We start from the raw sequence: 13,190 nt of genomic DNA, 5'->3' as shown, positions 1-13,190 counted from the left end.
CATTCACCCTCTATATATATATATATATATATATATCCAGCCATAGGGCCTGATGTCGGACACAAGTACAACTGAACAGTGCAAAAATCTCAGTTTGCACTCAGACAGAGAGATATCTCCCTCTTGCACCTCTCCGCGCTTAGAGAGGTGGAACAGGGTGGTGTTTGGGCGAGCCTAGCACTGTAAAGGTGGGCTCACGCTCTTTACATGCTATGCTGAGCTGAAAGCAGCCGCAGATAGGTCTCTAGGAGACATATCTTTCTGAGTGCTTTCTGCTGGTGTAACAGGCCTTGATGTGCTAAAAAAAGAATTTAAAAAAGTATAACATTTAAAAAAAGGTGTGCACCCCCTCCCAAACAGCTGAACCAATCCTGGTGCTGTGTGGGGGGAAGAAGCTGTACTATATGTTCATCCTATAAGACTATATACTGCTCTGTATTCTATCCTATGACACTACATACTGTACTGTATGTTCATCCTATAAGACTATATACTGCTCTGTATTCTATCCTATGACACTACATACTGTACTGTATGTTCATCCTATAAGACTATATACTGCTCTGTATTCTATCCTATGACACTACATACTGTACTGTATGTTCATCCTATAAGACTATATACTGCTCTGTATTCTATCCTATGACACTACATACTGTACTGTATGTTCATCCTATAAGACTATATACTGCTCTGTATTCTATCCTATGACACTACATACTGTACTGTATGTTCATCCTATAAGACTATATACTGCTCTGTATTCTATCCTATGACACTACATACTGTACTGTATGTTCATCCTATAAGACTATATACTGCTCTGTATTCTATCCTATGACACTACATACTGAATGTATGTTCATCCTATAAGACTATATACTGCTCTGTATTCTATCCTATGATACTACATACTGTACTGTATGTTCATCCTATAATACTATATACTGCTCTGTATTCTATCCTATGATACTACATACTGTACTGTATGTTCATCCTATAATACTATATACTGCTCTGTATTCTATCCTATGATACTACACACTACTGTATGTTCATCCTATAAGACTATATACTGCTCTGTATTCTATCCTATGACACTACATACTGTACTGTATGTTCATCCTATAACACTATATACTGCTCTGTATTCTATACTATGACACTACATACTGTAATGTATGTTCATCCTATTATACTACATACTGTAATGTATGTTCATCCTATTATACTACATACTGTAATGTATGTTCATCCTATTATACTACATACAGTACTATATTCGCGCCATGTATGACATTTCATATGAGCTCTGGTTGTATTAAGTCATAATATTTGTGCGATCTGTGTAATACCTGTGTAGAGGTTATGACATGTTTCCAGAGTCACATCATTGATTTTACTGTGATAAAATACGATGTATAATATAATCTTATCACCGTGTTGACATCTATAAGGCAATAATCCTAAAATATGAATTTATTGATCTTGTCTTTGCCGCGATCATGTAATGTCTATAAAGAAGCGGATCGATTCAATTAAGGAATCGGGTTAAGTAAACTTAAGCAGCGAATGAAAGATCTTTAAATATCCCACTTGTCAGAGTAATGTATTTGCGGCATAGGTTTCCGCTGAATGAAATAGAGTTTAAATATCTTAGAAAACTAATTTAGAGCAAACTGAATAAGAAGATTATTAAATATGTGATTATAGTTGAAAAGTCAAACAACAAAAAAACTATGTTTTTCATTAATGAGTCCGTGTGCAATACAGGGCAGAATTACACTTATTCAAAAAGGAATGCCATATTTTAATTAAAAAAAAGTTTATTTAAATCTCATTTAATCAATCAATTATTTGTCTTTTCTGTCAAAACCAAATAAAGTAATAAATATTTTAGCAATTTTCTTTCTCCTTTTTTTTTACAAAAATAAACAGGTGACAACAATTGTGGGGCAGTGAAGTAGTACATTGTTCAGAAGCAAGACAGGCAGCGATCTAGAACAGTGTTCAGAAGCAAGACGGGCAGTGATCTAGAACAGTGTTCAGAAGCAAGACGGGCAGTGATCTAGAACAGTGTCCAGAAGCAAGTCAGACAGTGTTCTAGAACAGTGTTCAAAAGCAAGACAGGCAGTGATTTAAAACAGTGTTCAGAAGCAAGACAGGCGGTGATCTAGAACAGTGTTCAGAGGCAAGACAGGCAGTGATCTAGAACAGTGTTCAGAAGCAAGACGGGCAGTGATCTAGAACAGTGTCCAGAAGCAAGTCAGACAGTGATCTAGAACAGTGCTCAGAAGCAAGACAGGCAGTGATCTAGAACAGTGTTCAGAAGCAAGACGGGCAGTGATCTAGAACAGTGTCCAGAAGCAATACAGGCAGTGATCTAGAACAATTCTGACCAACAAGACAGGCAGTGAAGGGTCTTTCATAAAACGCAGTAAAAATAGATAACAAACCTGCAGTTAAAGAAAACATCTAGTATAACTACAAAATGAACTACAATGAATACGTTTTTATACAAGTGCGCAAAACACATGTTCAACCCCTAACTCGTGGTGAATTTTTACGAACGCTCTAAGGAAAACATGGAAATATTTTCAACATAACAGACCTTTAGTGGTCAAAAAAGAAACATTTTGTAGATCCAAAAAGAGACAATACAGGTTAATTATAAACAAACAAAGCAAAAAAAGTATATTGAGTGATGTTAAATAATATATAGATATATATTTATATATTTACAATTGTTTTATTAAAGATGCGCTATTATAAGTCATGTGCTAATAGATGTTAGGCAATTAATCTAAAAAATGGGGGACATAGATCTGTTCTGTTTTTAAAAAAATAAAGGGTGTTCTAGAGTCCAGTGCCATGGAAGAGGTACACTTTACCGACAGAGGAGGTATAATGTGCCCACATGTGTTCATTGAAAGATACTTCTGGAGTTTTGGAAGTGACTTGATTCCTTCTTAGCTCATTTTTCTCTTGTAAATATATATTCTGGGTGGTCGCAGTGAATTGCTTATTGTGGGATGATCTTTACAGCAGTGAATCCTGCTTGATCCCGCTGCAGTTGCTATTTTTGAAGTCCTTTCATGTTTCTGTATTTAATTTCACAAACGGCTAGGAAAATGACACACGTAGCCCGCCCAGCTGCCTGTGTTACATTGTCCTAATGCACCTCTCCATTGGAAACGCAGCTTCTCTCAATTGCATTGTTCTCAGTGTGACATTGTCTCCTCTCCCTACAATCAGGATCTCAGAGGGGGCCATCTATCAAAGAGATTACAGAAACAGCGATGCTAGAATGACACTGGATGTGCATGGATTAGGGTAACGGTTTGCGCTCAAATGTCTTGGCGCAAAGTTTGTTTTAAAAGTAGAAAGAGTGGAATGGTCTAGCAGGGAAGTTTTCAGTTTATCTACTAATCAATCTACTTGGTGACAGATGTAAAGTATAGATATCTGAAATCTGTCCCTCTGGCTTTGCAAATCTGTCTCAACAACTTGCGCCAATAAGTTACTACAACTTCGATAGTTTTACATATAAAGGTGTCTCTGCGCTATAGCTAGTGAAATCTCTTTATTCACGTCTACTGACTTAAGTTTGCATTGATATTGATTGCAAACAATTTTGCAGCTTAGAACCGTTGAGGCAACAAAACAATAGTCTGACCCCCTCTGACTGGCAACAGATGCCCCAAAATTCCATACGGAGAGTGGATCATATTTCATAGCATACAATTCAGCATCACAGCGATTATATAGGTCACATCATATTGACAATGTTTTCAGCAGAAACAGGGTTTGGAATAAAGGCAACACAGTTACAGTATTTTCAGACTGGCATCATAGTTAAATACAATTAAGATATATATTGCCTGTAAACAGTGAAGTTGGCGCGATAGTTTTCTACCGCGCCTGACTTGTTACGCGGACATCCCATATTATAAATAATGGAATCAGAGTCTCCAGTGTACAAATGTGAAGTGAACGTAACAAAGTTCATCACATCAACAAAGCATAATACAGTCTGATGTCTCTGTCCTTGGCTAGGTGTTTGTTACAGTACTTCTAGGACCAACAAACCAGTCCTGGTGGAATGTGGGTTATCCTAATATTGGTCACTTCCCTTTGTCTTAGTTGTTTTGAAAAGGAGGTTACCCGCCCTGGCAGGATTCATCTGCTGGTCCTCTAACACATGTTACAAAGTACTCTAGTTTGCCTGGTACCAGTGTTGTTCCAAGCCAAGTCTCATCTAGACCTGTGTGGACAGTGGAAGCTCTGCTGATCTCCCTGTAGTAGTAATTGTCACTTGGTGTCTGAGCTGAGCCTGGACAAACTGGCTCCACTCATATGGTGATGAGCTGCAGAGGGGACCTGACACATGCTACAAGGACAGGGCATCCCACTCCAGTGCGGGAAGCCCCCACCGAGAGGAGCGGAGCCGGGGCTGGGGGACTTGAGGAGCCCGTGAGAGGTTGGGTGTGAGGATGGAGGGGCAGGTGGAGGTGGTGGTGGTGGACCAGCCCTCACAGCAGAAATGCCAGAAGTGAGGGAGGCTGTGGGAGGGAGCAATGGATGGTGGACAGGGTGCCCAACTGGGTGTCCAGAGAGAGGAGATCCATGGCTCATACCCCCGCAGGCTGATGGATGGTAGACAGCCGCTGCTGCAGCAGCCGCGGCGGCATGGTGGTGGTGGCCCCCATAAATTTCGCTGACCAACCGCTTCATCTCCTCCAGGGAGTTTGTGAGCATGAGGATGTAGTTGCGCGCTAGGAGCAGGGTGGCTATCTTGGAGAGTTTGCGCACCGACGGTCCGTGCGCATAGGGCATGACCTCCCGCAGGCCGTCCATGGCGATGTTTAGGTCGTGCATCCTCTTGCGCTCCCGGCTGTTGATCTTCAGCCTCAGCTGCTGAATCTCGGGTTCACTCATCTGCTTCCTGTCCTTCTTGGCCGCCGCAGCGGCAGCCGCAGCCGCCGCCGCCTTAAAGGCGCCCAGTTTATCCCCTGCGGCCGCGGCCATGGCCATGGCATTGCGGAGCTCTGCGCTCAGCTCCGGGGGGGAGTCGCTCATGGTGGAGGAGGACACAGCCGCAGAGAAGCCCCCTCCTCTCCGTGAGTGCAGGAAAATGTCATCTACCTCCGGGGAGGAGGCTCGGCTGGAGCCCATACTGGCGTCAGAGTCCATTCGTAAAGACAGCAAGATCTGTGGGACAGGAGTGACATGATCAGATCGGTACACAGACATGAGTCCATTAGTCCTGTGCCAAGTTATTTAACTGGGTACATATCTATTGTATGTCTATTTTATGATATCTGTAATATATCTGATTTATATATTATCAGTAACATATATGTATTAAACGTAAATTATCTGTATTATATTTTACTTGTATTGCATATGTATTATATAGTATCTGTATTATTTAGCATGCGGATTATATATTTGTATTTTATAGTATATGTATGACATCGTATCTGTATTGTATCTGTGTTATATATTATTTTACATATGTATTATACAGTATCAGTATTACATTTGTGTTATGTATTATTCGTTCTGTATTATTATATAGTGTCTTTATTATAAAGTATCTATATTAAAACGGTGTTATATATTATCTGCATTACTTCTGTATTATAAATATAATATCTACATTACATTTGTATTATATATTATCTGCATTACATCTGTATTATAATATAATGTTTATTTTACGTTTGTGCTATATATTATCTGCAATACATCTGTATTATACTATAATATCTATATTACGTTTGTGTTATATATTATCTGCATTACATCTGTATTATAATATAATTTCTATATACCGTTTGTGTTATATATCATCTGCATTATATCTGTATTATAATATAATATCTATTTTACGTTTGTGTTATATATTATCTGCATTACATCTATATTATAATATATCTATAATACATCTGTGTTATAGATTATCTACTTTAGTTCTGTATATGGTAACTTTTGTACTTCTGTATTATATAGTATCTGTTTTACATATTTGTTATATATGATCTGCATTAGATCTGTATTAAAATAATATCTGTATACATTTGTATTATTATATCTGTGTGCTACAATACAGTAACCGCCACCTATGCGTGATTTTATTTCACAATCCGAATATATTAAATTATCTCCTATTTAAATCCACCCACACATTATTTCACCACCTTAGATCCGTGTACAGCCAGCCACCAGTAAAGTTAGACACGTTATTGACTGTTTTCTTAATTGGCACTAAAAATGTCACTTCTAACATAATCATCATCATCTCATATTCACTTGAAAACCATAACTAAGAACAGTTTTGCTAAAATATGTACATAAAAACAATTCCCCAGTAAGAAATCTGCAAAAAGAAAAAAAGTAATCATTCAATTATCAGTTCCAAATGACACTGAGTTAAATCACAGCAGCCGTAACTCTGCAGTAAAGACCGACACCAACTCTTCACTCTCAACCTTGCGCAAAACAGACCGAAGCGTAAAATAACAGGTGACACTGTCCTGTGGATAAAACGCATTCCCCATAAATATTACATCAGTGGCTAAAACTCCTGTAAATATATATTCAGAGCCATAGGCTATAAACAAGAGGACACTACTTCGGTTAACCCCTTGGGCCCTGGGCCCCTCTGGCAGTGGAAGAGTTACATCATCACTGTACAGCAGCAGGTAGGACACACAGACCCAGCCATGCATTGTGCCACTTACTTGGGTATTAGAGGAAGGAGCCAGCGCTCTGGCATACAGCATGCAGCTTCCTTGCCTGTTTTGACAGAGTAATGACCACCTTCACTGGGAGCCCTTGGTTTTATAGGCAGAACAGGAGAACAATGTCATTGTCCTGGATGGGGAGCTCACAGCCAATGAGTGAGGGGTGACGTCACTGGGCTGAAAGAGAGGGACTGTGTGATCCCGGCAGTGCTCCCAGCTTTGTGGCATGACAGCCTACAATGACAGCTGTTGAGACCAAACAAAAAAAAACAAAAACCTCAGCCCTCTGTATAACAATAACATTTTTTTTGAAAAGAAACAAACTGCACCTAGTTAGACAGTACTCCACCGGGTCCATCACTGGAAGGGCTTTAATAGATTGTACAAACATCGGGATATCCTGGCCTCCAGAGCAAACACTCACTGTGCACAATGCATCCATCCTGATCCACTTAACGCTGCGATTTTATTACTGCACGAAAAGCCCAGGACACTTTATTTACGCGCAAAGGACCAATATGCTATGGCTGCCTATAATTACACAGATTTATATATAATTGGCTCAACCAAGGCTATAGTCAGACTGGAGGGTGCGCAAATAACACAACTAATAGTTTCTACAACAAAACTTCGTTATGATTTTTTTTTCCACCAGTACGATAATAAACCACATTCTTTTAAGAATACACAAGAGACATTAACTGTCACGTAAAGAGAAGATCCACCCCTAGATGTGACTGAAATGACTGTGATATGATTAAAACCCTGGCACTCGCTTCTTACTGATATTTCGTTAGGTATAGAGTTTTTAATTTTGCTCATTTTAATTATTTACTGGGATAAAATTAGCATCTAATGAGCAGATAATTGCAACTGGAGTAATAAATTATTAAGCAGCATAAGGCCGGATGCATTGAAAAAAAAGCAAATTAAATGGAACATAGAGAGAATTAAATAGATCAGATGGGGAGAGATTAGACGAAGTGGTTAATAGATTCATAGACAATATTTGAATCACTGCGTAAATTAGTAGATGTGAATGAAATACAGGAATGACACACTAGGATACTAGGATTAATAGATACACGTGACTATATATATATATATATATATATATATATATATATATATATATATATATATATATACATACACTCACTATCTGGTATTTAGCTCAGAGATCTAACCAATAAATATTTACCAATATATATATAGGTTCGAGTTATGAGTTATATATCAGATAGTGAGTTGCTGATATATAATCATCCACCTATCCCCTCCAACCACATCCATCCGTTACATATGTATTATACGTTAGTAACGCGTGGTAAGATGTTTCTTAATGGTTGCAACAATCCGCGACCGCTTAATTAGTGAAATCTGTCTGGTTAACCACCCTCCCTGGCAGAGAATCAGTAGTGACTTCTTAATGCCTCTTATAAAAGTTTGCTGTGAAGGGGAAATATACATTATTAAATATATTGAGCAATTTCTTTTGTATTTTTCTTTTAAGTAAAACATATATAAACGTAATAATAATTAGCGCTCATGAATCCACCGCATGATGTGTAATTCATTTATATTATAAGCTTCACCTTCTAGGACGCTTCCAGTTGTTGGGCTATAAATCTCAGGAATCCCTTACAAAGGGGTACACTGTTGATTTCAGTGTGCCATGTTTTACTGGAGCAGACTTGAGTTTCGTGTATGGCGGGACACGTTGGGACTTGTAGTTCCCCAGCAGATGGAGAGGCAGAGGTCGCCTAGTGTTCCTTCCCATAACGCGTTTCGAAACTGGCCTCGAATTTTGCAACTGTAACAATGTTCACACGCGACACAAACTGTGCGCAACACTCAGGACAACTTTAAATAGAAACATAAGTATATTAAACAGTTCTGTCTGTTTGTTCGTTTCACACATACAACACATAATTGCAGAGGTTCGAATTTAAAATGTAAAATTGTGTGTGTGTTTTGTACATGAAATAAACGAGAATTCATTATGTATAAATATATATAGAAGTGTTAAAACTGTTCTGAAAACTGCAAGCGATGTATAGGACTCAGGGTATCAAACAGTTCCTTGCAGATTGCATATCATTACTTCAAGAGGAAAATGTTACAATGGGAATGGTCATTGCAATATGGAATGAGTGGTTGGGACATAATCTGATTACAATCTCTGGTTATCAGTGATTTTAGGGAGGTTTAAGGATGTCTGGATGATTGGATAAGTGTGGAGGCTTTTTACAGTGATCATACTGGAATTGTGGCCACGTTTATACTTAGTGGAGATTCTGAGACAATATTACATGCTGTCATAATGGATACAAGATAGCTGTCTGATATGTGTGGGTATCCGAGCTGGGTATCGGGGCAGTCTCTCTGGGACCCCTCTGTGAGAATGAGACTGTCCTAGCTCTGCGGGACCCTTTTGCTCTCAGACAGAACAACGCTGAGACCTCTCCATGAGAATCATATACCCACTTGTGAGATTGGCTGAGATTTGTGGACCTGTAGAAGACTCTGGGTATCTCTGTAAGGACTCTGAGCAGGGATAAGACTCCTGTGTGAGCAGGTTGCTTGTGGGGACCATCTCTAGGACTCCTCTGTAAGGACTAAGCCCAGGAGTGAGACTGCCGTGTGGACCCTGTTGTCTGTGTTAGGACACACTCCCTGTGAGCTCCTTGCCCCCAGTGATGAGACAACAGCAGAAGAGAAGGACCAGACTGACAACTATGGACAAAGACTGTCCCCTATTTGTACGGATGCATGAGGTTGGAGTATAAAACAAAAATCCTGATCCTGGTTCAGGACTCTCTTAGGGATCCTTATGCAGTTTACTCACTCACACTAAAGCTTTGCAACCCACAAATCACGTTTATGAACTGGAGTTGAAAGAAAGTAAATTATGATTTTTGCACACCAAAATGCTACTTTTTCGTTAAGTTGGTTAAAGCTGTGCACGTAAAAGCAGTCTGTGTATCAGTCTATCCCAAGCTGGCAAACTGATCAGGGCTACTGATTAAACTTATTAATACTTTACAAAGGAATCTTTTTTTGCGTGAAGTAATACGCCACCTTGTGGTAACAGTGGGTAAAGATGCTAAAGACAACATCGATACTATTTATTGAGTTGTTACTATTGTAATATTTTTTTTTGTTTTATGTTTGCGATGAATTTTGCATTCTTCCGTTATTTTTTTTTTAAATTGTTTCAATTATTCCCAGTAACATAAAACATTTTATAGTTTAATACATCTCACAGCTGTACAGTGGTATTTTTAGTCAATGCAGTTTTCTTGAATCGAGCTGAGAGTAACTATTGCAAAGATGCATACATAAATATATTATATACTTGTTTTTATTTAAAACAAATATTGTGTTAATGGAATGCATGAGCGAATGCACCAATGCAAATTATGCACTTAAAAAAAAGAAATCAAATTTTTGAGGTGAATTAAATGCAATCTCATTCTCTTTAAAATAATGCACAGGCACATATATGGCAACTGTGGAATAGATGCATGTTGCATTGTGATATGGGCTTGATTATCTGTACTCATTAATAGTTGAATTCAGATTTCTTGCTAGAAATAAACAGTACAGCGAAGTTCAATTGTTTTTTTAATATCTGTTTCTCTTGTTCTTTTATATAACACAACTGCAAAACTGGAAAGTATGTTGTTAGTACAGTCATTTGTACACACACACACACACACACACACACACACACACCCACACACACTTCCTTTAACGTTTCTGTCTGTATTCCATAGGGGGGTACTGGCAAGTAGCTTTATTTCCAATCAGTTTGCAATTAGGATTCAATAAAAGATTACACGATTGCTATAGAACCACCATAAACCCTTGTGAATAAAGTTCGACTTACATCAAACGGCTTTTTATGATATTCAGTAATAATTCTGATGACAGGTTGCTCATTCTTTCGCTAAACTAATGGGAAATCCATTTAAGCTGATCTTAGATACAACTAAAGTGGCGCTATTGCAATGCACAGAATGTCCCCGACATAAAAGTAGGCAGAAGTAGGCAGAAACATTTGGTAGCCTCTCCATTAATTACTCAAATCACGTGAATAACATGGAGTTTTGAAGAAATTACAGAATTTATTAACATACACCTGTCAATGAAAGGAAGTGTGTGTGTGTATGTGTGTATGTGTGTGTGTGTGTGTGTGTGTGTGTGTGTGTGTGTGTGTGTGTGTGTGTGAATGTGTGTTTGTGTGTTTGTGTGTTACAAAAGTAACTATTATTGTTCAAATACTCTGAAACCATTCTACGGTGCATTAAAGATCTTCAAAATACTAATATTGACTTTCCAGATAATTTCTCCAATAATGCGATTTCAATAGTTTCTCTTGCTCATAAAGCTGGTCAGATGTCAAATTATGGTATAATGTAGGCTATTTGTATTATTTAAAGTATTTATTTATTATTGCTGTAAAGATTATTAAAAGCAAATGGTTTTGCTTTCACTAATGACAAAAATGACCTTTTCAGACAATTCTGCAAGAAATTAGGAGAGAAAACCCCACTGGCTCTGAGCTTGTGAACCTCATTAATTCTCATGGAGATTTTTTTTTTATATAGACCCTCATCTAAATACCTTGTTTTACCACAGTGCCCAGTTCGATAGCAGTTTTAAGCCCCCTGCATGGTGAATATGAGTAGACCATAAAAAGTTCTCCATTTAGAAAATAAACAAACAAATCATCCAGAAAAAAAGAAATATTTTACAATTAATTTAAAAGTATCTTAAACCCATCTATGGCTCTCCCATAATGCCAGCGTAATATTTATTTACTTATGTATTATTTATTAATTTTTATCCAGAGGTTTAATGCTGATCTAACAGTGTACAGACATTATAGACCTCTAAGCTCCCAGCCCCCCGACTATATGGTAAGAAATGTGACTGGTCTTCAGACCAGCTCTGTGATATACTGCAAATGGCTATATTTCATGGTAACAGTAAATAAATAACATGTAACAGTGCTTGTAGCTAATATAATTTGCATTAAAAAAAACTATTCCCTAGCAAGACCAGTGATTATAAAAAATACGCATTTATTAAAAACCAAATTGTGACACAAATGGCACAATATCACTGGAGGTCAAGGAAAAATGATCATAGGACTTATGTTCATTAAAAAAAAAAAATTAAAACAATTCCTACTCTAAAAAAAATATGCTACAGAAACCGTCAGCACAATATATTCTTCAATAGTTAATATATGGTGGTTTGGGATTATTGATTTCACAGTTGTATCAGGCGCTATCAGATATAACATACGACAGTGTATTAGACGTGGATGGAAACTGTGACCTAAGAACCAGTCCCATCTGTTACCGCCTAGGCTAGGGGGCAGGTAGCAGAGGGTAGTGATCAGCGAAAAATTGCTGCACAAATCTTGAACAAAGTGAATTTTTCGGCGGAGCGGGGCGTTCTAAAGTTCCGGCAAAATAATGTCCCGTGTTCCACTTTTGGTTCATCATTTCGCACTGTTTTTGTAAAAATTGCCTGTTACTGAATAAATAGTAGAGATGCTCACTGACCCCCATGAACTGGTTTTGGGTTTGATTTTGGATCTGGATTAGCTTCATGTTTTGGTTTTGGCAAAATCGTCCTCGTGTGTTTTGGTTTTGGTTTTGGATTTTTTAGAAAAAATACTAAAATTTGCTAAAATCACATAATTTTGCTCTTTTTTTGTTCCTACATTATTATTATTAACCTCAATAACACTAATTTCAAGTCATTTGCAGTCAATTTTGACCACCTCACAGGTCACAATATTATTTTCATACACTTTCAGACAAATACTGCAGCGACCTGGCTGGATGGTAAGCAACAGAGCAATGACACAAACACACACGGCAGTTCCTAGCACATCTAGGACACAGCAGTGGCAGAAAAGAAAAGTGGTGCAAGATGGAATTATCCTTGTGAACCCACCGTTATGTTGGATCTTACAAAGGAATCTAAAAATCCCGAGATCCGACGATGTAACAATGATGTTTTGCCTCTTTTTCAATTCCGAAAAAGCGCAAAAGTACCGAGTCGGCTCGGCTCGGTACTCGGATCCCCTAAGTTCGGGTGTGTTCGGTTCTCGAGGAACCGAGCCTGAGCATCTCTAATTTATAGTCTATGAATAGAGCTGGGGGGACAATTGTCAGTTCACTCTGCTGTGTGGTGCGATTGGTGTACGAATGGAAATAGTATAAGGTTCTGGATAGTACACAATCCCCTCAGCAAGACTTGATGACAGCGAGACATACCTGGCCTAAGGAATCATTCCAGGACTGAATGTGAGAGTCACATGATCGTTTCGTCCACCGGTTGCATCGCAATCAAACTTGTGGCTCAGCCGGCACAATGGGGGTGCTGGAAATACTCAGGTATAGAGGAACCTGCACATTA

The 13,190-nt window shown here is 38.4% G+C and overlaps 1 protein-coding gene across 1 annotated transcript; it reads right to left on the bottom strand.

The window, feature by feature from the left end:
• Positions 1–2,654: 2,654 nt before the first annotated feature.
• On the bottom strand, positions 2,655–6,805 carry OLIG2 (oligodendrocyte transcription factor 2). Its single transcript, XM_075197164.1, has 2 exons — positions 6,747–6,805; positions 2,655–5,211 (listed from the first exon to the last, which is right to left on the bottom strand). The coding sequence occupies exons 1-2, from the start codon at positions 6,786–6,788 to the stop codon at positions 4,312–4,314; spliced, it is 942 nt and encodes a 313-aa protein (XP_075053265.1). The 5' UTR covers positions 6,789–6,805; the 3' UTR covers positions 2,655–4,311.
• Between the last annotated feature and the right edge of the window lie 6,385 nt (positions 6,806–13,190).

Source organism: Mixophyes fleayi, chromosome 2 (assembly GCF_038048845.1).
Source record: "Mixophyes fleayi isolate aMixFle1 chromosome 2, aMixFle1.hap1, whole genome shotgun sequence".
Taxonomy (NCBI): Eukaryota; Metazoa; Chordata; class Amphibia; order Anura; family Limnodynastidae; genus Mixophyes; species Mixophyes fleayi.
This window is presented reverse-complemented; position numbering and strand designations above follow the sequence as displayed.